Source organism: Miscanthus floridulus, chromosome 16 (assembly GCF_019320115.1).
Source record: "Miscanthus floridulus cultivar M001 chromosome 16, ASM1932011v1, whole genome shotgun sequence".
Classification (NCBI taxonomy): domain Eukaryota; kingdom Viridiplantae; phylum Streptophyta; class Magnoliopsida; order Poales; family Poaceae; genus Miscanthus; species Miscanthus floridulus.
This window is the reverse complement of record NC_089595.1, coordinates 67,182,630-67,210,437: the sequence shown is the minus strand read 5'-3', so window position 1 is coordinate 67,210,437 and position 27,808 is coordinate 67,182,630. Positions and strand designations below refer to the sequence as shown.

Sequence of the window (27,808 nt, the reverse complement as noted above, 5' to 3'; positions counted from 1 at the left end):
TACGCCTCAACCGATGATGTGAATGGAGGCGTGCCAGGTCCGCCAAGTGATTGGTACTGAGTGGGGGTCCGAAGCGCTAATGGCACAGTCTCTTGAACTCTTCCCACTCGGGCTGGCCGGCGTCGCGTTCTAGGATTGTGTACCACATCTGGGCTGTGTCGGTGAGGTGGTAGGACATGAGCCAGACCCAATCCACGTGACGAGTCTACTGGCCGTGGAAAAACTGCTCACACCTGAGCAGCTAGCCAAGCGAATCCTCCTTGCCGTCATAGGTGGGGAAGGACAGCTTATGGTAACGGGGAACAGCAGGGCCCTCCGGCTCTAGTGGAAGATGAGGCAATTGCGGCGGCGTGTGCATCGCGGCCGAAGGTGGCGGCGCAACAACCCCTGCTCCTTGCATGATGGACGACAGGGAAGGCACGGGCGACGGCGAGTGGGAAAAAGGAATCTGGTTGATGGGAACACCCGTAGACGGCGGCTGCGGCGGTAGGGACAGGGCACCGGCAAAGGTGACTCCCATGGTCGGCACTAGTGGTGCTAGTGGTGCGGAGAACGGAAGCTCCAAGATGGCTGGACCCAACGCAGGCAGCGCTGGGATGCCGCCGTAACCCGGTAGCCCATACTGGAAGAACGGTTGCCCCAAAGATGAGGCCTGGCACTCCACCGCGGTGAGACGCAAGGAGATGTCCCCCATCTGGCGTTGCATCGCATAGATGGCCATCGTCAAGGCGTTGAAGGCCTCGGTGGGAGATGCTGGGGTCACGGATGGTGGACTGGGCAGCGATGCGGTGGTGGAAACAATTGGCGCGGAGGTGGTGAACACAGGGAGTGCAGAGGTGGTGGAGGCGACGGTGGCAGCGGTAGTGGTTGGAGCGACGACGGCGGCGGACGACCTAGGACCAGACATGGCTGATACCAGGTTGTTGGAACTTAGGGACCTGAGGGAGTAGGAGTGGGAGATGAGAGGCCTAGGCTTGAAACCCCGGCGACGAACTGGCGGCGCCGTGCTCGGCGCCTGGCTGGAAGATCGATGGCAATAGGAGATCGTGAACAATAATACCCGAGGGCCCAAGGTGAGATATACTCAATCTCAGGCTGATCTTTATTCCTTTAGATTGTTTAATACTTATAGCAATTCAATAACAAACCTTTCCTAAATCTAAGGGCTAACAGCCCTGACTTAACAAACCCCAACTCAACTAGGACTCTTAATAACTACTCCTATAGAACCGGCTGAAGCCCAAACCAGCTCCCACGCCTGGGCCTAGTGGCCGCACCCTAGTGCCTGGCCCCACCCCCTACCTTAACCACTCTTCTTGTCACGGTGGTGGTACACCTTTCCCACCATAACATGACTACACTAATGTAAATGTATATTGGCCTAGTCCCTGAAAAGCATTAATGGAAAAGATGGGTTGCGCGTGTGCGTGCATTTATATATGTGAATACGCATATATGTACATGAGCATCTGCATCGCCTACACCATGTTAGAAAGAAAAAGAAAAAAAACTCTAAAGAGAAGACTTTGAAAACGGTGGTTGATGATGGTGTGTGGATATAAAAAGAAGATTATGAAATGTAATGTGATGTGGATTGTACACTAGTCTTGTCTTGTCTAATAGACAGTGCCCGCTGATCTTGACTTATTGAGTCGTTTTAAAACAATTTATGAGAGACAATTTGCATTAAGGGTTATTTTTAAGTTGTTTCACACTAATTTCACTATTCTTTAATCTGTGCTCAAAATAAAAGAAAATCTTGAGTTTCTTGGCAACAATATAGTTGTTAAGATGTCTTACAATTCTATTTAATATAATATAAGATTTTACGATTCTTGTAGTCACACCATGATTGATGATCCCATCATTAGAATTTTGGCATGATATTTAAGACTGTGATTGTAATAACTTTGGCAACAACAACTCGTAGGATGGTGCACAAGCAATATTATAGTCCTAAATTTTAGCTCATGAGAAAGGGGTTTTGAGAAACATCATTATTTTTCTCTTAGTTCCATTTATCTCATCACATCAACAGAATTCATGCATGGTATTGTCTAAGACGGCTTATAAAACCGGTGAGGTATACCAAATTACCAACAGACTAGGCCCATCATGAAAATATGTCTTTTAGGATAAGATTTGTTAACCCTTAAAAACTACAAACATCAATAGCTTTTAATCATTTTTAGTTCTAAACATGTAAGATGTGTGTAAATTTAACCTCAAATTTGGAGGATTTTGAGAACACATTGTGTCGGGTTCATGAACCCGGGGTCCCCAATGGAACCGCTTCCCAATAAAAACTCGGCCCAGCAGACGGCGTAACGACAACGCGTGCCTCCCGGGATGGTCCAGATACATAATGACAGGCCAGGACAACGATCCGGTCCCCGACCGGAAGGCCTGGCCAATGTGGGACCACAGTCCGACTCCGACCTCCTTTTTTGATCGGGGATACGCCGGACCTCTGCTCATGGATCTTCCCCAACCGGCACGGTCGAGGCCGACTGGGAACAACCGACCGGGGATGCCCGCTCAATGAAGGCCCAGGGATCAGGCGAAGCAGATAAGGTAAGGCGCTCAAGTCAACCATAATACCGAGGACCATACTCTACCATACCCTGTGCACCTACAGGACAGTGCCACCAGGGCATGCTACATGGGCACTATGCAACCTTCCAGACGCGTCAGAGCACAAATAGTATTGTGGGCACCAACGTTTGCCGTACCAGGCGAACATGATAGAGCCTGCCACATGCGTCTGGACATAAATAGTATTATGGGCACTTATGACCATCTCGTACCCGACAGCGTGGGCAACAAGACTAGGTAGCATACGTATTCATTCTCCCTTTCTCTAACTTGTAAGGCCATCCCCTTTGACTATAAAAGGGGATGAGCTCTCTCCTAAAAAGCTCTCTAGCTCTCGAAAGAAAAAAGAAGCTAGATGATTCGAGGACTCGATGACCTGAGGACTCGAATAGCTTAATAGCTCTAGAACTCTAAAGCTACACAGAGCATGCACTCCAATACTTAGCGCACGTTAGAGCACCCTCACTCTCTCCCCTTCGGTTCAGAGTCCGACCGGGCCTTTAACACCTCTTTCTCATTCCTACTTGTTTGTAACCCCACAACAAACTTCGAGCACCTAGGCTTAGGAATAAAGTCACCGACCGACTGAAACTGGACATGGGGCACGTTGCCTGAACCAGTATAAATCTTATGTCATTGAGTGCTAGGCCACATCCGATCACAACGCATGGCCAAACTACAAATATTTACTTGTTGGTCACTTTTCGCACCGACAGTTGGCGTCGTCCATGGGGAAGACGTCGTGCGTTCACGCTTTTGGTCAGCGGATGGCCCACCTTTCCACCATCTCCATCATGGCGGGCTCGAGCGATACAATTCGCTTTGGCTCGCTGGAATTTCCTGCGCTCCAACCTATTGGGGTGTGGGTTCCTTCTGTCTTCTAGCCGCTCCAGACTTTCCTCTTCGGGAGTCTGGATTTCGTCGCCGACCGGCTCGGCGAATTGCGCCTCGGCGAGGAGGCGCTCATCCCGGTGTCCACTGGAGGAGGAGTGCTCTCCACCGGCCCCGGGCCACTCGATGACCCCAATGTTGAGACAATCGCGCTTCGCCTCGAGCCCATGCTGGGCTCAAACCCCACGATGAGTGATGTACATTTTGTTCTTTACTCACTATTTAATACCATCCGCCAACTCTCCAAAAGGACCCCGTTATCTCCACTATGACCGTCGTGCGAATGGTTCCCTATGGCTTCACGTCCCCTAGGGACATGTGTGTGTGGGGGATCCAAAGGATGCTGATGCCGCCCCCTCTTACATCCGAGTTCATGGGGATGGCGGGCTATGCTCTCGCCTCCTTTCACGACCTCGTCGATGATGAGGTCGAAAGCGATGGCTCCAGCATCGATGACATCATGGCACCTAGTCACCCTCTGTCCTAGGAGTGCGCTATGGCAGATGCCCTAGGACAGCCACCGCTGGTAGCGGAGTCTCTGCAGACTCACACCCCTCCAGACCCTCATGTAAAGGCCCTCGCGCGTGCGCAGGAGTACGGCAAGGAGTAACAACAAAGGTGGTAGAGTTAGCCGCCATTTGCACTGGCACGCTCAGCGCAGCACACTGTGCAATATGCACATCACCTGGTGAGCGGCACTCGGGGCCACGCCCGTTATGTCTAGTGTAACATCCTGGACAGAGGGAACTATCCCCCTTAGTTTGCTTAGGCTAGCTAGAACATCGTTGCTGCGGCGATGCTTCTACGTGGCCTCCCCGAGCCTGCTGACCCCTAGGAATAGGTAATCCAATGGAACCTTCGGGTGCTAGTGGAGACCGCCACCGTTCAACAGGCGGAGAGCTCTGCATCGCGACACCGGCTCATGGCCTCTTGCCCCACTGGGGGACTGGGGCCGCACCAGTCGAATTGCTCCATCCACTCACCACTATAGTTGCCTGGTGTGGGGCAGGAAGCCATGGCTACACCATAGCCCAACCCAGTCCCTACTCCACATCAGCCACCTCTGCATGAACGGCTCGGGCCAAACTGTGACACTCGTAGTGTCATCAACAATTGACGCCATGCCCGGCATGATGATGACGTCCATCGAGTGATGGCAAGAGAAGGTGGCATGGGCCCCAACCTGACCATTGAGGGATGTGGGGACACGTACCCTAGCCATGGTGGCTGACCAAATGACCGAAGCCCCAGCCTGGATAGCCTAGGGCCATGGGCCTTCGATCATCGCATCTAGAGAGCGCCGTTCCCACAGCACTTTCGACCACCCACTAACATCACCAGATACACCGGGGAGACCAACCCCGGTATATGGCTCGAAGACTTCTGGCTCGCCTGCCGAGCCGAAGGGGTGGATGATGACCACTTCATCATCTAGTATCTCCCCATCTACGTGGGGGAGCATGTTCGAGCGTGGCTCGAATTCCTTCAGCCCGACAGCATCCGCGATAGGGCAGATCTCAAGAGGGTCTTCGTTGGCAATTTCCAAGGGACATATGTTTATCCTGGGAATTCCTAGGACCTCAAGAGCTGTCAGCAGTTGCCTAACAAGTCCCTACGGGATTACATCCGTAGGTTCTCAAAGCGGTGCAACTCCCTTCCTGATGTTGTCGACGCGAACGTCATCAGGGTGTTCCTCTCTGGGACAACCTATGACTCCTTGATCCATAAGCTTGGCTGTGTGAAGCCTCGAACTACCTGTGACCTGCTCGACATCACCACGAAGCATGCCTCTAGCAAGGAGGTGGTTGGGGCAGTCTTCAGCAGCGGTCGAGACAGGGGCAAGGCCAAGCACGAGGACCAAGGCGAAGGCCCCTCCACACAAAGGGGCAAGAAGAACAAGATGGATCGGCACCGATTGGCAAACCTAGCCTTGGTCACCGTGATCGATCGTGCAAGCAAGCAGCCCCAGCAGAGCCAACCCGACCACTTCGATAAGCTCATGGAGAGTCCATGCACCAACCACGCCTACCCCATCAAGCACCTGTACAAGGACTATGAGCTCCTCAAGCGCTTTCTATGGTAGGCTGACAAGCCAAAGTGTAGGGGACCATGACACCTAAGAGGCGGGGGGTGAATTAGGCAACTTAAAATTCTAACTCTAAACTATGGCCTCTTTTTCTAACCCTAGCAAAACCTATGCAATAGATAAACTATCCAAATGTGCAATTACGGTTTTGATAGTGTGTTGCTATCTCTACCGCAAAAGGAGTAATACAATCGATGTAAATGCAGAAGCTAAAGAGAAAGGTAGAGATATGCAAACTACCATCGATGACTCCGGTATTTTTACCGAGGTATCGAGAAGAACACAAGCTTCCCCCTAGTCCTCGTTGGAGCCCCTCACAAGCAATCCCTCGCAAGGGCCAAGCTCCCAGTTGAGTAACTCTATAGATTGCCTCGGGCCTTCCCCACGCGCAAGTGGGTCTCCGACGTGCCTTCTGGCAAGCCTCTCCCGGATGCTCCCTGTCGTCTTCACTATCAAGCTTCTAGCCAAAATGCCGCGGGCCTTGTTCCCTCCGGTACACATTGGCAGCCACACCACAACCACGGTTGGTTTGATCTTGCAAGACTATAAGCCCCTCTGATGTACAACAATGGTGCACGCAAGCACAGAGTAGTAAGAGATATGCAAACCTCATTAAACACTAGGCCTAAACCTAGAGCAAGCGCATAAGCGGTGGTCTAATCAACCAAAGCACCTATGCTAATCACCTAATGAATCACTAAGCACTATGCAAGTGGAGATCACTCAAATGGTGTATCAACACCCTTGATATGTTTTCTCAGCTCCACACACTTCAAATGGCCGGTTGGGGGGTATTTTTATAAGCCCCAATGAGAAAGTAGCCATTAGGGATGAAATCCTGCTTTTCTGCTACTGACTGGACGCGTCCTATCGTCCTGACCATTAGAGCCGTGATCAACTGATCGGACGCTGCTAGCGTCTGGTCACAATTTCGCTGCTCTAGAACCTCTTTGTACTTGATCGGACGCTACTTTCCTGTGTTCGGTCAATGTTGTTGTTCAGCATCCGGTCACTGCTGCTGCCGAGCCTCTTGATCAGAGCGTCTGATCACTGTGCTAACAGCATCCAGTCCAGCGTCCGGTCACCTCTGTGAGCTCGTTTCTTTGTGATCTTGCGTCCGGCTTGGTTCCTATCTTTGTGCTTGGACTTTGCTTGATATCTTGGGTCTTCTCTTGTGTTCTAAGGTCTTGCTTAAGGTGTTGATCATCGGATCATCACGTCGCCTTCGTCCAAGTCACGTCTTGCACCCTATTGAACTACAAAACAAACATTTGTAAATTTATTAGTCCAATTTGGTTGTGTTGGTCATCAAACACCAAAATCCAAAGTAAATGGGCCTAGGGTCTATTTTCCTTACAATCTCCCCCTTTTTGGTGATTGATGACAACACGACCAAAGCAAGCAAATAATAAAAATTTGGAATTTAAAAACTATCTACTTGCTAGGATGCAATGCAAGGGTCAAGGTTATATGATGCTAAAAGATACTACTTTTAAGACTAAAAGATACTACATAAAAACATATCTTGCCCTTGAAAATGTCCCCATGTGGCATTATGGATTTAAGTCTTGCTTCCTACAAATTCTCCCCATTACATGGACTAATCCATAATCCACTATCCTCCCTTTCTCGAACCATTACCACTTGTAGACCATTACCACTTATAAATTATTATGATCTAGCTTTTGTCCTACCAATTAGTGCTTGCTTTTGGTCCACTAAATTGTCCCCTTTGGAATCAAACACTGAAAAGGAAGACATTAGTAGCACAAGGGAGGGTCAAACTTTGTGAACCTTTGTAAGTAGAGTGGAATAGGTCACAAAATTTGACTCTCATATTATATAGACTAAGCTCCCCCTAAATATATGCATACATATGGTAGAAGGCAAAGCATATGCATAATTGGCAAATTATTGCTCAAGAGAATTTAATCTATATAATGCATGGAGAAAGCATATAAATATTAAAATAAAATCAACATGATGATATCGGTTTAGAAATACCACATGTGGAAACCAATTTGATTTCTACCACTTGCAATAGGTGGTCAATATTTGAAGTATAATGCTTAACTCCAGGGACTCCATTTTCCTTGCAATGAGACTACTACACACATGATAAGCTTGAAAAGGTGTTAGTCTCAAAGTATCAAACATGTAGTGTAACCTCCCCTAAATTTGTGCACACAAGTATGAAATACTTGTAGGAAACATGCACACTGATTTTAGAATTAAAAATACCACTTGAAAGATGACATCATATGAAAGTGAGAGTCATTTTCGAAGGCGATATTCGAGAGAAATTATCTACAATTTGGACTTTGGCACATATTAGATGAACAATTGTAAGACAAGCTATGTGTCGTGCTCCTATACAATTTTAAACCATGTAGGTTTGTTCCAAGGGTTAAGAATGAAACCAAGCAAGCCTACCATAAGATATACCTAGTGTATGCATAACTAAAGATATAAGCATGCAAATACAAACATAGGCATGAAAAGTAACTAGATGCTTAAAGATACCAATTTGTAAGAAATACCACTTGTAGGAAGTGCAAATTGATACTACTTGAAGGATATTGAATATAGTTACCTAACATGGGAAGGGGAATTTGGGTCCATAGTATTCACTAACCCACTTGGCAATGATTTTGTCGATCATGATGCATCCCATGAAATGCACCCATACTTTGCCAAGTCTCCAAATTCCCTGAAGTCCATTGGACTTCTCACTTCCCTTTCGGGATCCAAACCTTCTTGGTGCTCTTCATGTTGGAAATAATTTTCTTTGGCACCTAAAAGCGTTTGACCCCATTGTTGGCTTGCTTGTTCACCTTGATGGCCACCACCTTGTCATTTTTCTTCTTTTTCAAGAGATAAGGTGTGGAGGCCTTCTTGTCCACCTTGTTGGTATAGGTGTTTGTAACACCCTCGGTGTTACATTGTACCATTTGCTAAAACCATGTCATGAGCATAATGTTTATGTATTATTGCATGTGGTAAAATGAGAAATTAAATTTTATTGCACTAGTTCTCAATTTGAGCTCTAATTTATTCCTTGTTCAAATACTCTCGCACAGCCCAAATCACTTTCATTCATCCTGATCCAACTCCAGCTCTTATTATTCTTCTCCTCCTTAATTTCTCATGCACGCACTCGGCACTCGCAAGCCCGCGAAGCACGCTTCAGTACATTCTTTGGCAAGACGCAATGCTTTTACTTTGTCGTGTCAATCAAGTCAAGTTGGCAGCACATGACCGACCGACAGCACCATCACACACGCTACACATTAATCTCAATCACAAGCTCTGCCCGCTGCGCACGTCGCTTGCTCGCTGCTCAGTTGCTTTGCAAACACAGCTCAGACACCTTTTCATGCGTCAGCATTGCAACAATGCAAAATTATGGTAGCACGAAGTAAACACAGTTCACTACGTCTTGCACTGTTCATCGCAGAAAACACTAGTCATCGTAGAAAACACTGTACACCGTACAAACCAATGTTCATTCGAGCAGCACGTCGTGCACATGCAGCGCTTTATTATCTTTAAGCAAGCTAGTTCTGCCATAGCCTGCAGTACAAGTACCAGCAGATGGAACGAGTCTGCCGTGCCGTGTGCAGTGGTGTGCCTGGACTGGCTGAGTGAGGACTAGAACACTATATATGCTTTAACAGCCTAGCGAGGGGGAGTGCATGCCTTGTCTAAGAATAGAAAGCTAGGGGACCGCATGCATGCTGGCCAGGCACAGTGCCATCACATGTGCTCTGTTTTGTGGCTGCATGTGCGTATGTGAGAGCTGGTCCATTTAATTTGCTGTCGCTCCTATAGCTTGCATGCTGAGAGAGAGCGAGAGCATGCAGCTGCTTTTGACCAACAGGTAAATGCACAGCGCCTGGCCGCCTCCTGCCACTTGCATGCGTTGCTGCTGGCCGCTGCTTTGCGCTTTAAGTGAGGGCACTGCTGAGCTGTACTCCGTGCTGGGCGACCACCTAGGCATGTGCGCGCCGCACCTGGTGATTGCGCTAGCATAGAGAGGCGCATCCACTACAGGGCAAACGATCGCCGTTCTGAATTTGGGTACAGAAGTAGACTTGACCGATGACCCCGTTTGAGACTTGATGAGTGGTTGGTGAGAAACTCCATTTGTCCAGTCGGAGCTAGCACGGCAAGGCAAAGCTTCAATAGCTAGTACATACCCAGCCCAGGTCCACGGTCTACTGCACATCACATTCGTCTATCAACATTGAAGTCTCAAGTACAACGGCACACTGCTACACGCTTCTCCAGTTCATTCACAGTAGCCATGCCTAACCTTCTTGCCGTCCTCTTTATCCTCCTCTTGCTTAATTCCATCCCCATGTCTCTTGCCTTTAAAAGGATATGCCGAGCCGCCGAGCCGTTCCGCTCCGCTACTCACTTGCTTCTCTCAAAAAAAGTTTCTCTATTCTTGCCCGTGAAAGCTGTGTCTATCGATTTCTCCCCAAGCTGTAATCGATCGAGGTAGCTATCCTACAAGAATTCCTTCATTCTCCTTCTTCATTATTTCCTTGACCCACGGTCTCATCCAGTATTTCTATACACACAATCATGTGCTGGTCAACAAGTCCAATAGCATGATTAGCCTCCTCCAATAATATCATTTCTTCACCTCTAGAGCTCATTTGAATTTATTTATTTATTGTGAAATAAATTTTATTAGATTCCTAAATTCCTGATCTATCTATTGGTATATTTTGTTCGTATGGTTCTACGATGTTTTAGGGTTACTTATTAATTCTAGGTTGCTTGTTATTATTATGGTTATTTAGGGAATGACTTTTTGTGATGTGTTGGTAAAAATGCTAGCCCTAAAAATTTTACAATGGACTCATGATAATATTAGATACTCTCTGTAATTTTTGTAGCCTCTGAATAGCTAATTTATTAAGGTAGCTAACATACCCTAATTTAAAGCATATGAAATCATTTAAGAAATTAGTTGGTATGAGATCAGTAGAGCTAGATTGTTAGCATGATAAGCGTGTTCTTATTTTAAGAGTTGCGGTTGCCTAAATATTAATTATTGCATCATCGTCGCTGCATGCATATAGAGAACGAGCCACTGGAGATCGTGATCTTCGGCGAGCAGTAGTACGACGAAGTCATCGAAGAGTACGAGGAGGAGATCCTTGTGTAGGAGGACATCCCGGAGCCATCAGTTGCTGACACCCCGCCTGCCCAAGGCAAGCCCCAGTGCATAACCCTTATTTTGAATAATAACTAGATATATATGTTTGTGTTGTGCATTTACGTTACAGGCATTTTATGAAAACTACGTGCATAAATATATCCACCCATGAGTCCTACTAGTATAGGTCGAGTAGCTGCTATGCTCAGGATGTCGGTAGCATGGGTAACCTGTCGTTGCACACAAATAGGCGATAAATATGATCACTCTTGATAAAATGGTGGAAAGGAAAATGGTGATCGGGTAGGGATATGGTTAGGTTCTGGTGGGTGTAAAGGGTTGTGTCCTGCGGCCAACAGGGCATAGCTCGGTTACACTTTTTCCCTGTCTGTATCAATTAAGGATCGGTCATTGCATAAGTCTCGAGGCAAGTCACAGATCTATTATCCCAAGCGCATACTTGTGTATGGGCGCAGGGAATACTCGTTGCTCTCCTGTCGTGGATCCAGCTCTTTCTGGACTGACTGATTGATGGCGGAGATGGTGGCGGCCCTTGCACCGCACTGAGTCCAGGACTCAGGAGTGGGGGCTTGGAGTCCAAGTTTGGACAGGGACCTGGACACCCAGGATAGGAGGGTGATGGGTTAGTCCTGTTTGTGCTTGGGTACAAGTGGGGCATGTGTTTTTTGGGTACCTAGCTGGGGGCATTGATTCGTGAATTGTTGGTTGATCCGGTATGGCTTGTTTTTGGGTCTAGCACCGTAGTAAAAACTGAAAGATGAAAGGAGAAGAAATGGAACTGATTGCTCTACTCTTGCTTGAAAGTAGAATAGGTGCTTATATAGACTGGATAGATAATAACATAATATGACTGATAATAATAACATAAATAAGGACTCAATATTAGTCTTGCTTTCTGATAAAATAAACCAGCCAAACCATAAAGCTTCTCATATTCCTTGGAGTCGAGAAAATATTCCCACTAGTTGGATTAGTCTTGCGAGTACATTATGTACTCAGGGTTTATTTACCCCTATTGTAGGTGATGCATGAGAAGTACCTTTGTGTGGAGGATTCTTCTACTGGGCTCAGACGGATCCTCGTTCTTATCGCTAGATGTTTATTTTAAATTCCGTTGTTTATCATTCCGCACTCTGATATTTGGTATTGTAATAATGTACTTATAAGAAACTCTGATGTATGAAATGGACAAGTATTGTAACTCGTTCTCATTATTGGATCCTTGGGAAAAATGTGGATCTTTTGGGTTCTCCCTTGGGGTGTGCCCGACGGATACCGTCTGCTATAGCTTGCTTTCGGGGTGTTTAGTGTTTGGTGGAAGACGAGCTGATGAGTACAGGCCTGATCTTCCGAGAGGTAGCCGGTAAGTTCGATTTGTGGAGATCTCGACGTTGGCGATCCGGCTTCAAATTAGACACGATTCGAACCCTACAACCGTTACACCACTGCTCCGTTGGTTATCAACCAAGCACAACTTGATTGACCTCGCCAAGAAGGCTTTTCCTGTAAGCGAATCGAAGAGCACAAGCAAGAAGGTAAAACACGCAATCTGAAATTGCAAATATGAATGACGCAAATATCAATAAAGGATTCAAGAACTCGGTTCCAAAGGACTAATCGACACAGTGGAGGAGATCAAGAACGGGGGCCCTGGATCACTGTAAAAGGATTTGTCACCACAGTTACAATGAACGATTCAGTTCCTCAATGGAAAACTAAACTCTAAACAAAACCCAATTGTGTAGCAGCGGCGGTGGCTGTGTTTATAGTCTAAGACTCGACCTAGGGTTGGGGACGGCCCCACAACTTGGGCTTAAGGCCCGACACGATACATGGCCAAGTTGGCCCAAATAGGTGATGCAGCACCTTGCCGTGGTCACACAGAATGATCCACGGACCTTCTGGAGCTGGGACGAGATCCAAAACGATGGCGTCGTTGTCCCCTTTCCAACGCATCCAAGAACGGCCCGTTTCGATGTTGTATGAGGAAGTTATGACCAAAACAGCGACGACGTGTCTGCTGAATCCGAGGACGACGTGGCAGCTGAGTTGGAAACGAATTACAACTTGGGGAAGACCATGGCGTCGGTGTGTCTAGCGTGGCGATGTTCTCATCATCCTCCCCTTCTCGAATTGGAGTCGTCCTCGACTCCATCTTGGCGATGTCCTCATCATCCCCTCCTTGTAGAATTGGAGTCGTCCTCGACTCCATCCCATCATCAGCGAACTCCTGCAAAAGGTTAGTGACAGCAGGCAATGCACCAGACATAAAAGGTTGACAAAACATAGTATAACATGGTGCATCAGGATTATCACATAACTCAGCAGTAGCAAGAGTTGTAGCAAGAAAAGCACCTCCTTTTAACTTAATCCCATTATTTTTAGCAATATCTGTGGGAGGTTTATTTTTGATCTCATTAGCATGTTTAATAATATCCGTATGAGACAAAGGCAGCAATGTAATTTTCTTGTCCTTATGTATGATAGTGTATGTATTAGTTCTACCATGGTGTAAAGCATCATTATCAAATTCCCATGGGCGACCTAACAAAATGGAACAAGCTTGCATAGGGACAACATCAAAATCAGCAGTATCATGATAAGAGCCTATGAAAAAGCTAATGCGTGCTGATTTAGTTACCTTAGTCTTACCACTATTATTGAACCATTGAAGTTTATATGGATACGAATGTTGTTGTGTGGTCAAGCCAAGCTTGTCAACCAAATCTGAACTCACCAAGTTGTTGCAACTCCCGCTATCAATGATAGTGAGAACACGACAACCCTGCACAATGAGATACATGTGGAACAAATTGTGGCGTTGGATCTTCATCTCTTCTTCATGACCCACACGTGTACTCAACACACACTGCACAAGAAGGCTAGGGTAGTCCGCGGTAGCAGCCACGGAGTCAATGGTGATGGCCTCCTTGTCATGATCGCCCTCGGTGGGATCTGCATCAATGTTAGCAGCAAGGGCTAAATCATCTTCAACATCACTAGCACTTACATATCCATCCTCGGTAGCAATGAAAGCGCGACGACTGGGGCATTCCTTCATGACATGTCCCATGCCTTTGCATCGGTGGCAAATGATTTTAGAGCTGGACGAGGAGGAGCTAGTAGAAGCACCCGGAGTGCCACCTTTCTTCAGCTGTGGAAACTGCACATTAGACAATTTACTTACCCTGGAAGAAAATGGAGGTGTAGATGGCTGTGGTGCAACAGGAAGCTTGGGCGTCTCCGGCTCAGAACGCTGCTGAAAATTCCTCCCATTGTTAGACCAGAAAGGCTGGTGTTGTTTGCGTCCCTGTACTTCTCGTTCGACCTTAATAGCAAGATGATACAATTGGGAAAAATTGTGCCATTCTTTGTAATCAAGTATGTTCTGTATATCATGGTTTAAACCACCAAAAAATCTAGCACTAGCATCATCATCATCTTCATTTATACCACTACGTGCTAAACCAATAAGCAATTCTTGATAGTATGCTTCTACTCCTTTATCACCTTGTTTTAAAGTTTGTAGTTTCAAATGTAAATCACGTTGGTAATAAGGAGGAACAAAACGAGATTTCATACGTTGCTTTAAAACATTCCAAGTTTGAGGCACTGCAGCAGCATTATTGGCATTGCAAAGATCACTCCACCAGAACAAAGCAAAATTAGTAAACTCACTAGTAGCAAGTCTAACTCTATGCTCAGCAGGAACATTATGAGAATCAAATTTTTGTTGAACAGCAAGCTCCCAATCTAAATATGCCTCTAGATCAACATTACCAGCAAAAGGAGGTAGACTAAATTTAATTTTAGCAAAAGGATCATTATTACCATGATTATTACCTGCCATACCACGACGATTGAAGTTGAGGCGGCGACGGGCACCACCGTCAGCATACGCATCTTCATCACCAAAAGCATCCGCATCTTCATCATCAGCACGATAAGGTGGAGGGCGTTGCTCAAGCTGTTCAATGCGGGTGACCAGATTATTCACGTTGCGCGTCAGCTCGGTCATAAGATTGCGTTGTTCAGTCATGAACGTTGCAAGCTTGCCCTTGGACACGCACTCATTGAAGTCCGTCGGAGTTCCTGCCATGGTTAGAAGATAGAAAAAGACAACACCAAAGTATTGTCCCTATCAACTAAAAGGAAACAAGTGGTGGTGATGGTGGTGAAAGTAGAATGCAAAATCACAAGCGGCTTACCACCGTCTTGCTTGTATTCTTACCAATGCCAAACAGGAGCAAAACCAAAGTGGCGAAGCAATCTGTTGTTGAGCGTGGGTAACAGTTGCAAGATGAACCTGTGCTGACAGAAGAATATGTGGAGCTATGGGTAGGCACACAATATGACAGCAATGATTAGCAATTAACGAGTGCAGAGTAACAATTGTTCAATTTGGATCCAAAGTACAAATCACAGGTGCTGGCTAAGATGTGTTGAGACGTAGCGCAACAAGGTGAAAACAAAGGACGATCGAAAGAACTCACAGAACAAGCAAATAGCCCGGATTTCTCCTTTTTCCTGAATTTTTCCCGGATTTTTCCAAAAGGCACTAGTAGGAAACAAACTTTTGTTTTTTTCACTATTTTTTTTATATACTTTTCTCTGAACAAGGATCACAAAAGATGCAACCACAAAAATTGGCACCTACAACTGAGGTGGGATATGGTCTACAGAAATTTAGCACGTTCTCTAAAAAGCGTGCAAAAACTTTGACAAATTTTTTTCTATATTTTCCCAAATTTTTTTGGCAATTCTGATGAAACCAAACAGGGCAAAGCTAGTTTGGGTCAGGTCCAAATGGTGTCAAGAAGCTGCTGAAAAAATTTCAGATTTTTCTGATAAACGAGCGAAAAGTTATGCCTGTTTTATCGAAGGTATCTCAAGGTATGTTTTCCGGGAGGCACAACACGGCGGCGGCAGTTAGGGCAAAGCGTCCCTAAACTCTAACACCGATCACAGCAGTAGGTATTCGCCTGATGATATAAGGAGGGCTGCAATGCAGGCAAAATAAGAGCGGCTGGCAACCTATCTAGGGTTTGCGCGGCGGCGAGAAGTTACACAAGGCGGCTAGCGGGGCAAGTCGAGTAATGTGGTGGCTTCAACTTGTTGTTTGGGAACGGTGGATGGGATAGCGGCGGAAAACAAAATCACAGCAACGGGCGATTGAACTACGACCACGAACACAATCCTAAACCAGCAACAAGACTCGACCATGGACATAAACTCAACAACACGAATCTGAAACGAAATTGCAAAGGCACAAAGGGCGATAGGACAGCGGAAATTGAAATATTTTTGGGCTTTTTGTGGACTCTAGGTAATGAACAAATATGAATCTAAGGCAAATGAGATTATACCTCGCGGTAAACCTAAAATATCTGATACCAATTGATGAGTACAGGCCCGATCTTCCGAGAGGTAGCCGATAAGTTCGATTTGTGGAGATCTCGACGTTGGCGATCCGGCTTCAAATCAGACACGATTCGAACCCTGCAACTGTTACACCACTGCTCCGTTGGTTATCAACCAAGCACAACTTGATTGACCTCGCCAAGAAGGCTTTTCCTGCAAGCGAATCGAAGAGCACAAGCAAGAAGGTAAAACACGCAATCTGAAATTGCAAATATGAATGACGCGAATATCAATAAAGGATTCAAGAACTCGGTTCCAAAGGACTAATCGACACAGTGGAGGAGATCAAGAACGGGGGCCCTGGATCACTGTAAAAGGATTTGTCACCACAGTTACAATGAACGATTCAGTTCCTCGATGGAAAACTAAACTCTAAACAAAACCCAATTGTGTAGCAGCGGCGGCGGCTGTGTTTATAGTCTAAGACTCGACCTAGGATTGGGGACGGCCAGGGGTTGGGCGCCCACAACTTGGGCTTAAGGCCTGACATGATACATGGCCAAGTTGGCCCAAATAGGTGATGCAGCACCTTGCCGTGGTCACACAGAATGATCCACGAACCTTCTGGAGCTGGGACCAGATCCAAAACGACAGCGTCGTCGTCCCCTTTCCAACGCATCTAAGAACGGCCTGTTTCGATGTCGTATGAGGAAGTTATGACCGAAACAGCGACGACGTGTCTGCTGAATCCGAGGACGATGTGGCAGCTGAGTTGGAAACGAATTGCAACTTGGGGAAGACCATGGCGTCGGTGTGTCCAGCGTGGCGATGTCCTCATCACGAGCACCTCCGTAAGCGTGTTATTTTGGGCGGTTCTACCATAGTGTTGGAGAGCTTGCTTATTTGCTTCTTCTCTTTCTTCTTTGCTCCTCCCCCATTCTTCACCTTGCACTCATAGGACTTGTGCCCTTCCTTGTGGCACACGTAGCAAACCATGGGTTGTCCTTCATCAAGCTTCTTCACTCCCTTGATGGTGTTATCTTAATGAAGTTGGGTTTGCTTCATCTTGCCTTTCACTTGAGTCAATGCCTTGGTGAGGCGAACTACTTCTTGCTTGAGTTGCTCATTCTCCTTTGTAACCTCTTGTGTGCATGTATCTACAATAACTTTCTCAACACAAACTTGGTTGCACAAGGATGAGTCTAAACATAAATCATTACAAAAAGTAGAGGTATCATTTTTAGACATGTTAAAGATAGAACTTTTATTTTTAGATGCCTTGGTGGGGGTTGTACTAACGGCTTTAAGATTAGCAACTTTATTAGTTAGCTCATCACAATGTTTGCACATGGTTTCCATTTTAGCAAGCAAACTTTTATAAGCATTTTGTGAGCTAGCTAACTTTTCTTTTAATTTTTCATTTTTCTTTACAAGTTGCTCATCATTGATTGTGCAAGCATTTGTTGTTGCACTAGCCTCAGGTTGCTCAATTTTAGTCGATAGTTCAACATTGAGATTAGCAAAGTTCTCATATTGTTCAAGCAAAGTTTTGTATGATTCTTGTGAACTATCTAGCTTTTCTTTTAATTTTTTGAGCTTCTTTTGTTGACTAGTGCAAACTTTAGCATAATTAAGATTTTGTTGCACAATTTCATCATAAGAAGGCATTTCATCATCACTCTCACTCTCACTTGAGGATGAGCTTTCGTTACCTCATGCCATAAGGCACATACGAGAAGAGCTTGATGATGAGTGCTTGCGCCCTCGCCTCTTGTGATGGTGTTCTTCATCACTTGAAGAATCATCCCATGACCTTATTGATATGAGGGCTTGGATCTTGCATGCCTTCTTCTTTGTCTTGGGTGTGGGCTTGTTTGAATAAACTTCCACAAAGTGCCCCAACTCACCGCATCCATAGCATCCTCTCTTTCTTTGATCATTTCTTTGATTGGTAAAAATGAGATCTTGGATTTGGATGGGCACACCCTTGACATTGAGCCTTGGGATCATCTTCTATACCTTGTTTATTAGTTTAATTGATTCTTCATCAAGGTCGGAGGTGGAGGAGGAAGATTGATCATCTTCACTTGAATCATCATCATCATTATCCTCATCTTCTTCTTCATCTTCACTTGAGGAGCTTGAGCTTGAGCTTGTCTCAATTTGCTTGCCCTTCATCTTCTTTTTCTCGCTACATGTGAGAGCTTTGCCTTTGCTTGATGAAGAGGCTTCATCTTGCCTATCTTACATGATATTTCAAATGCCACTATCTTGCCAATGACTATGCTCGGGGTCATGGTGCTTAAGTCCTCCATGTTGTGAAGAATGGTGATGATGCTTGCATATTTCTTTTGTGGTAGTACGGAGATGATCTTCCTCATGATGTCCGCATCATCTAGCTTTGTTAATCCTATTGAATGGAGCTCATTGATAATTAGATTCAAACGAGAATACATATCATGAACAAGCTCATCATTATTCATTGTAAAGGAATCATAATTTTGTTTAGCTAGACAATGTTTTTTGCTCATGGACATTAGATGTACCGTCATGGAGCTCTTGAAGTTTTAACCAAATTTCATGTGCCGTATTTAAAGTGAACACTTGGTTAAACACATCCATACTAAATAATTCAAACAAGCAATTTTTAGCTCTAGCATTAAAATGAATTTCCTTTTCTTCACTCTTTGTGGGTTTATCGGGATTCTTAATGGGTTTCATCCCGTCACGAGTGACTCTCAAACACCCAAATCAATTGTCTTAAGGTGGCAAGCCATTCTAGCTTTATAATAGGGGAAGTTAGTGCCGTCAAAGTGCGGAGGCCAAGAGGTATCCATCCCAACTACTCTAAATAGCGTCGGCTCAATGGCGGTAAAGCCAAAGGTCCAAATTGAGCCAACCGGCTCTGATACAACTTGTAGGGGACTGTGACGCCTAAGAGGGGGGTGTGAATTAGGCAACTTAAAATTTTAACTCTAAACTATGGCCTCTTTTTCTAACCCTAGTAAAACATATGGAATAGATAAACTATCCAAATGTGCAACTACGGTTTCGCTAGTATGTTGCTATCTCTACCACAAAAGGAGTAGTACAATCGATGTAAATACGGAAGCTAAAGAGTAAGGTAGAGATATGCAAACTCCTGTCGATGACTCTGGTATTTTTACCGAGGTATCGTGAAGCGAGCAAGCTTCCCCTAGTCCTCGTTGGAGTCCCTCACAAGGAATCCCTCGCAAGGGCCAAACTCCTGGTCGAGTAACTCCGTGGATAGCCTCGGGCCTTTCCCATGTGCAAGTGGGTCTCCGACATGCCTTTCGGCAAGCCTCTCTTGGATGCTCCCCACCGTCTTCACTATCAAGCTTTCGGTCAAAATGCCGCGGGCCTTGTTCTCTCCGGTACACGGTGGCGGCCACACCACAACCGTGGTTGGTGTGATCTCGCAAGACTACAAGCCCCTCTGATGTACAACAATGGTGCGCACAAGCACCAAGTGGTAAGAGGTATGCAAACCTCACTAAATACTAGGCCTAAACCTAGAGCAAGCGCATAAGAGGTGGTCTAATCAACCTAAGCACTTCGTAAAGCACCAACGCTAATCACCTAATGAATCACTAAGCACTATGCAAGTGGAGATCACTAAAATTGTGTATCAACACCCTTGATATGTTTCCTCAGCTCCACACACTTCAAATGGCTGATTTGGGGGTATATTTATAAGCCCCACTGAGAAAGTAGCCATTGGTGACGATATCCCGCTTTTCTACAACTGACTGGATGATGATCATGTCCTGACCGAACACGTCCGGTCGTCCCGACCATTAGAGCCACGATAAACTGATCAGACGCTGCCAGCGTCTGGTCACATCCCACCGGACATGACCGGTCACAATTTCGTTGCTCTTGAACCTCTTTGTACTTGATTGGACACTGTTGTCCTACATCTGATCGATGTTGTTGTTCAGCATCCGGTTGCTGCGGCTACAGAGACTCTTGATCGGAGCGTCCGATCACTATGCTATCAGCGTTCGGTCCAGCGACCGGTCACCTCTGTGAGCTCATATCTTTGTGATCTTGCGTCTGGCTGACTTCCTATCTTCGTGCTTGGACTTTGCTTGATATCTTGGGTCTTCTCTTGTGCTTCTAAGGTCTTGTTTAAGGTGTTGATCATCGGATCATCACGTCACCTTTATCCAAGTCACGTCTTGCACCCTATTGAACTACAAAACAAACACTTGCAAATTCATTAGTCCAATTTGGTTGTATTGGTCATCAAACACCAAAATCCAAAGTAAATGGGCCTAGGGTCCATTTTCCTTACACAAAAGAAGGGAAAGGCAAGGAGGACGCACCCAAGAAAGGAGACATGGCGGGCAAGGATGATGATGGCTTCTCCGACCCCGAGGAATGCCTCATGATCTTTGGGGGATCCGACGCCATCCACTCCAAGCGCTAGCACAAGGTACGCTATAGAGAGGCATACATCGTCGAGTCAGCTATCCCCTCTTTCCTTAGCTGGTTGGTGTGGGCGGTACGACCCCCGATACCCATGGCAGGCCACATAGGTTGCGCCCCTAGGGGTGGCCTAGCCCACAAGACAAAGGCGTGCACGACACTGGTCGACGTGCCCCGTAAGATATTGTATAGTACCAAATAGGATACTTTTCTTGTAACTCTACCCCTCCAGAGTATATAAGGAGAGGCAGGGGTCCCCTAGTCGACATATATACACATATCATACAATACACCAAAGACACAGAATGTAGGGTATTACGTTGATCAGATGGCCCGAACCTGACTAAATCACTGTCTCTGCGCCTTGTGTCACCATCTGGTTCCTGATTACATGCACCTCCACTGATCAATCTACCTTCGTGGGTTACCCCTCAGAGGACTGCCGAGCATCTTTTGTCGATAGTTGGCGCCCACTGTGGGGCATGTGCGTGTTGATCCCATGTCAAGCTAGATAGATCTCAAAATCAACATCAACATCATCTGTGGCGACCTGACATCATGGCGCAACCTATTGCGAATTCGCGACAACAAGTTTCGATACGTGGAGTCAAGCGGTAGATCCTATTCGGCGCACACGACTCTGCGTCCACTTGCAACCTGATTAATCAGGCTTGGCATCAACGGCAAGACATGGCACTCCTATTCTCCTTGATGATCTATGTCTGGCTCGATGCGTCATCAACCGTGGCCCCAGGCTGTGGAGTTGGGAGTACTCGGCGGCACCACATGTGCACCAACTGACAAGATCCAGAGACAAATAATAATCGAGATGCATCTCACGTGGAGCAGCAATGAATGTATATACACCTACGGCCAACAAGGATTTGATGTTCCACGATAGTATGTACGTGGGTTTTTTTGCACGGCGGCCGCGACTTGCTGGACAAGCCTGAAGAACATACGAGCCTACACCAACTCCACCAGACAAGTTCGACCGCCTCGTCCTATTCGTGAAGCACTACTATCTACTCCACTGTACAACATCATTTCTCCGACCAGTCAATGATCTCCCCGAATCTGATCTGCCAAAGGTCAATTAGCGGCATAAGGACGACGTCGCTCGGACTACTCAATCCAACCACCTACCGCGTCGCAATAATGACCGCCGCCACGACGACATGCTAGAAAGCTCGAGGGCTGAGCAATTTCGTCAGCGCCGACCAGATAACACCATACGCCACCGACCAGACATTCTATCTAAAGCTAAGTCACACTTTAATATTTTTCTGAATATTCTCCAATCTTCGTATATCGCCATAATGTTTCTCCAAGCTATTTTCTCCATGTTTGCTCTCCAAACGATTTTTCGAACCCCCGAACAGTCATGTTGATGCTCGGATGTCCCCAGAGATGGCCCTATCTCTGACTCCTCCCTACACGTGCACGAGTATCTGCCCTCTACGTTATGGGTGGTCGACAGCGGCTCCTTAGCGATGCTTTGTTCTTCCTACATGCACACAGGCTTCGCGCTCCGCGTTATGGTTAATGGGCTAGCTAGGGCTGGAGACTTAGCTACACACTAACTAGTCTGACAGTTTATATTAAATATAAATACATCTTCAGAATAACACTAAGTGTTCACACCAACTAATCACCGAGCTGCATACGCTATTTCATCACCATTGCTGATTCTTATCTGGAGTTCATATATTTTTACATCATGCACTACCCATTCTACATATTTGTATTGTAGGATCATCGTCCAGGTGATCGGACCACCTGGTGCTCGGACTTCTCCACCGATCAACTGGTCGAGCTGCTAGGTTCATGGACTTCATTGCCAACCAGTTGATCGGACTGTTTGCCGGTCCCTTCTACTCAATGCTCACTTCACCGCCGACCAGTTGACCAGACTGTTCGTCGCTCGTGCTTAATCGCCAGCTATGTCGGGGACTCCTCGGTGCTCGGACATTGCCTGCTACGCCGGGAACTCCTCGGTGCTCAGATATCGCTAGCTACGTTGGGGACTCCTTGGCGCTCGAACATCGCCAGCTACGCCGGGGACTCCATAGTGCTCGGACATCACCAACTACGCTAGGGACTCCTCGGTGCTCAGACATCGTCAGCTACGCCGGGGACTCCACGGTGCTCGAACATCGCTAGGTACGCTAGGGACTCCTCGGTGCTCGAACATCACCAGCTATGTCGAGAACTCCTCAGTGCTCGGACATAGCCAGCTACACCGGAGACTCCTCGGTTCTCGGACATCGCCAGCTACACTGGGGAACTCCTCAGTGCTCGGACATCGCTAGCTATGCTAGGGACTCCTTGGTGCTCGGACATCGCCAGCTCCATCGGACACTCCTCGGTGCTTGGACATCACCAGCTACACGAGGACTCCTTGGTGCTCAGACATTGCCAGCTATGCCGGGGACTCCTCGATGTTCGGACTCCTCGGTGCTCGAACGTCGCTAAGCTGAGGACTCTCTTGGTGGTCGGATCTTGTTATGTCTCATTAGTGTGCTATCAAGATGCTCCATGATGTTTGGATTAGGGTGTTGATCTTGGGAAGCATGTCTAGGGTCTTGATACGTGCATGTCAGATAACGTCGGCAAGCTTTCAGACTTCTTTTCTTTGACCCTGCTACAAGATTCATTCTTCATCTTCTAGCAGGCTTAGGGAAAAAGTGGCTACACTTCACCTAGCGGTGAATGTAGTGCTTATTTCATGATTTACCCTCCTTATTGATGGAGTCTAAGTGGCTACACTTCTCCTAAGTGGAAGAATTTTCAGATTTTGAACTTGAGCTCCTGACATCCTTATGGCAAGCCTTACTTGAGATACACTGCTTGGCGATGGTTCACAACTGCTCGGCGACGGTTCACACTGCTCGTCGATGGTTCACAACTGCTCGGCGATGGTTCACAACTGCTCGACAACTCATCATGATGGTCGGACCATGAGTCTGACTGCTCGGCTTTGTTCGCACCTGCTCGCACAAGCTAAAGACGGCGTTGCACAACGGATACAAGGTGCTTGGGGACTAGCTGTGGGGGGTATGGCCCCCGATACCCATGATAGTCCACATGAGCTGTGCCCCCAAGGGTGTCCTAGCCACACGACAAAGGTGTGCACGGCATTGGCCGATGTGCACCGTAAGGTATTGTATAGTACCAAATAGGATATTTTCCTTGTAACCCTACCCCTCTAGAGTATATAAGGAGAGGCAGGGGTCCCCTAGTTGACATATATATACATATCAGACAATACACCAAAGACACAAGACATAGGGTATTACGTCGATCAGACAGCCCGAACATGACTAAATCGCTGTCTATGTGCCTTGTTTCACCATCCGGTTAATGATTACGCGCTCCTCCACCGATCAATCTACCTTCATGGGATACCCCTCAGAGGACTGCCAAGCATCTTTTGTCGATAGTTGGACTCCCCAATCACTTTTGATCAGAGAGACCATCCTTCCCACATCGCTCGACTAGGTCGCTACCCGCTCGTCGTCGACCCCATCGTCCGCAAGAAGCGCCTCACCAAGGTGCTGATGGATGGAGGCAGCGTCCTCAACATTCTCTATATCGACACCCTCGACGGCATGCGCATCCCCCGGTTGGGGCTCCACCCAGTGAGGTCTCCCTTCCACGGTGTAATCCTAGGGACACAGGCGTACCCACTAGGGAAGATCGACCTACCCGTCACGTTTGGCGACCGAGCCAACTTCCACTCGGAGGTCCTGACCTTCGAGGTGGAGGACTTTCTGGGGTCCTACCACGCCATCTTGGGGCGGCCATGCTACGTCAAGTTCATGGTGATCCCCAACAACACCTACCTCAAGCTGAAGATGCTGGGACCAAACAGCGTCATCACCGTGGGTAGCACTTTTTTGCATGCCTAAACATGTGACTGTGAGCATTATGAGCTTGGCACTGCTGTCATCAACTCCGCCGAGCTTTTGGAGCTCAGGAATTCAGCGACTTCGGTAGTTCTCGACTACAACGAGCTGACCTCCTCAAGTGCCTTCCATCCAACTAAGGAAACAAAGGCGGTGGGGATCGACCCCACCAACCCAACCAAGACGGTGTAGATCGGGACCAAGCTCTCAGCCAAATAGGAAAATGAGCTCGCCGACTTCCTACACGCTAATCGTGATGTCTTCATGTGGAAACCTTCTGACATGCTAGGCATACCAAGGGAGATCGCTGAGCTCACACTACGCCTCATCCTAGGCTCAAAGCCCGCCAAGCAATGCCTGTGTCGCTTTGACAATGAGAGGCACAGGGCCATTAGCGAGGAGATCGCCAAACTCCTCATAGCCGGATTCATCAAAGAGGTATACCACACCAACTGACTAGCTAATCATGTTCTTGTGAAAAAGAAGAATGGGAAATGGAGAATGTGTATTGATTATACTGGCCTCAATAAGGCGTGTCCAAAGGACCATTTTCCTTTGCCACACAAAGACAAGATAGTCAACTCCAACTCAGGATGTGAAATCCTCTCCTTCTTGGATGTCTACTCAGGCTATCACCAGATCATGATGAAAGAGTTCGACCAGGTCACAACTTCATTCATCACCCCCTATGATTCGTACTGCTATATAACCATGCCTTTTGGTCTAAAGAATGCTAGCGGTACCTATCAATGGTGCATGCAATGGTGCTTCGTCGACCAAATCGACCCTCCCGACTAGCCTAACCAAGTCAAGTGGCCGAAACCAACAATCACCGTCTATGTAGATGATGTAGTGGTGAAAATGGCTCAAGCTATTGACCTGATCGCAAACTTGGTTGCAACATTCGCGAACCTCCGAAGGTTTAGCATCAAATTGAATCCCGAAAAATGTATTTTTGGGGTTCCGAATGGGAAGCTGCTCGGATACATCATGTCTGAGGGCAGCATCAAAGCCAACCCCAAAAAATCATGGCCATCTCCAACATGGGCCCTATACGCAACGTCAAGGGCGTATAGAGGCTCACCGGCTATTTGGCCGCCCTGAGACAGTTCATCTCCCGACTAGGCGAACAGGGGATGCCTCTTTACAAACTTCTCAAGAAGACAGACGTATTCATCTAGACAGAGGAGGCACAACATGCTTTGGAAAGCCTCAAAGCATCACTGATGTTGGCCCCAATCCTCGTTGCTCCTGGACAGGGAGAATCCCTCCTCTTCTACATAGCGGCAATCAACCATGTTGTAAGCGCCGCCCTTGTCATCAAGAGGGAGGAGCCAGGACACCCCCTAAAGGTCAATGACTGGTATACTTTGCAGGTGAGGTACTCTCCGACACTAAGGTTCATTACCCCTAGGTTCAGAAGCTTCTATACGTCGTGCTAATGGCGACCTAGAAGCTCCTACACTACTTCACCGACCACAAAGTCATAGACGTCACTTTGTTCCCTCTAGGAGACATCGTCCACAACCATGATGCCATGGGATGAATCTCCAAGTGGGCTCTTGAGCTCATGGGCCACAACATCAAGTATATCCCTCGCACTACTATTAAGTCTCAGGCTCTCGCTGACTTCATTGCCGAATGGATAGAAGTCCAACTCCTGACCCCAGACGTCACCCATGAGTACTAGACGATGTACTTCGATGGGTCGGTCATGGCACCTAGCTTAGGGGCTAGAGTGGTTCTGATGTCCCTAGATGGGAGCAGGCTCTGCTACGTGATCCATCTCCATTTTTTAGCCTCAAACAATGCCATGGAGTATGAGGACCTCATTAATGGAATGTGCATCGCCGTCTAGCTCGACGCCATGTGGCTGTATGTTCGCGATGACTTGGAGTTGGTTGTCTACCAAGTCATGAAGGAGTCCTCATGCAAGAGCCCTCTTATGGTAGCATACTGCCAAGAGGTGCGCAAGCTCAAGGATAAGTTCTGAGGGATCAAACTGTATCATGTCCCCCAAAAGGACAACGATGCCACCGATTTCCTCGCAAAATTGGCTTCCAGGTGGGTTCCGTCTCCAGATGGGGTCTTCATCAACGATCTCCATGAGTCGTCGGCCCATGTTCTGGAGGATCCGACCTGGACGCACTCCGACAACAATCTAGCACATGGGGGCTCCGACCTCCCAACGTGCCCGAGCCCCGACCAAGTGCTTGGGGGCTCCAACCTTAGCGCCTCCATGGCAACATCACCCACCGACATCACCATGATGGCACTCGATCTGGTCGACTAGAGAGCACCACTGCTCACCTAACTCATCAAGGAGGTTCTCCCACCAGAAAAGGAATGAAGCACGACAAATCGCATGACGTGACAAGACGTTCGTCGCCATCGGTGATGAACTTTACAAATGGAGTCCATCGGGAGTACTCATGAAGTGCATCTCGACCGACCAAGGGAAACAACTCCTCCTCAAGGTCCATGATGGAATCTACAAACATCACATGGTCCTAAGGTCGCTAGTTAGGAAAACCTTTTCCCAAGGCTTCTACTAGCCCACTACACTCCGATATGCAGAGGAGGTTGTTTGCAGATGTGAAGGATGCCAGTTCTATGCTCGGCAAACTCATCTACTAGCATAGGAGCTTCAGACCATCCCTATCACCTAGCTAATTGTGGTCTGGGGCCTCAACATGGTCGACCCCTCAAAAAGGCCCCAGATGGCTTCACTCACCTACTCATAGCGGTGGACAAGTTCACCAAGTGGATAGAGGTGAAGCCCATCACCAATATCCACTCAGAAGAGGCGGTCAAGTTCTTCCTTGACATCATCTATCAGTTTGGTGTTCCAAACTGTATTATTGTCAACCACGAAACAAACTTCACCGGGAAGAAGTTCTTGGACTTCTATGATGGATATGGCATCAGGATCGATTGGGCCTCGGTCAGACACCCGCATACCAATGCTCAGGTCAAGCGAGCTAATGGCATGGTCCTCCAACAACTCAATCCCCGCATCTTTGACCGACTCAAAAATTATGCCATGCAGTGGGTTGTAGAGGTCCCAATGATCCTCTAGAGCCTAAGAACGACCCTCAATAGGTCCATAGGATTCACCCCTTTCTTCCTCGCATGCGGAGCCAAAGCGATGTTGCCCTCCGACCTCAACCACCGTGCCCCAAGAGTAAAGGCCTTCGACCAAGACTGAGCCACGGAGGCTCTGCAGGATGTGGTTGACCTGCTTAAGGAGGCTTGTGAGACGACCGTCATCCGCTCTGCTCATTACCAGCAAACTCTCCGCAAGTACCATGAATGAAAAATTAG

At 47.2% G+C, this 27,808-nt stretch overlaps 1 protein-coding gene across 1 annotated transcript; it reads left to right on the top strand.

Moving 5' to 3' along the window:
* The first annotated feature begins 24,136 nt into the window (after nt 1-24,136).
* On the top strand, nt 24,137-24,676 carry LOC136510771 (uncharacterized). Its single transcript, XM_066505114.1, has 2 exons — nt 24,137-24,460; nt 24,512-24,676. Exons 1-2 carry the CDS (start codon nt 24,137-24,139, stop codon nt 24,674-24,676), a joined length of 489 nt encoding a protein of 162 aa, XP_066361211.1.
* Nucleotides 24,677-27,808: the final 3,132 nt, after the last annotated feature.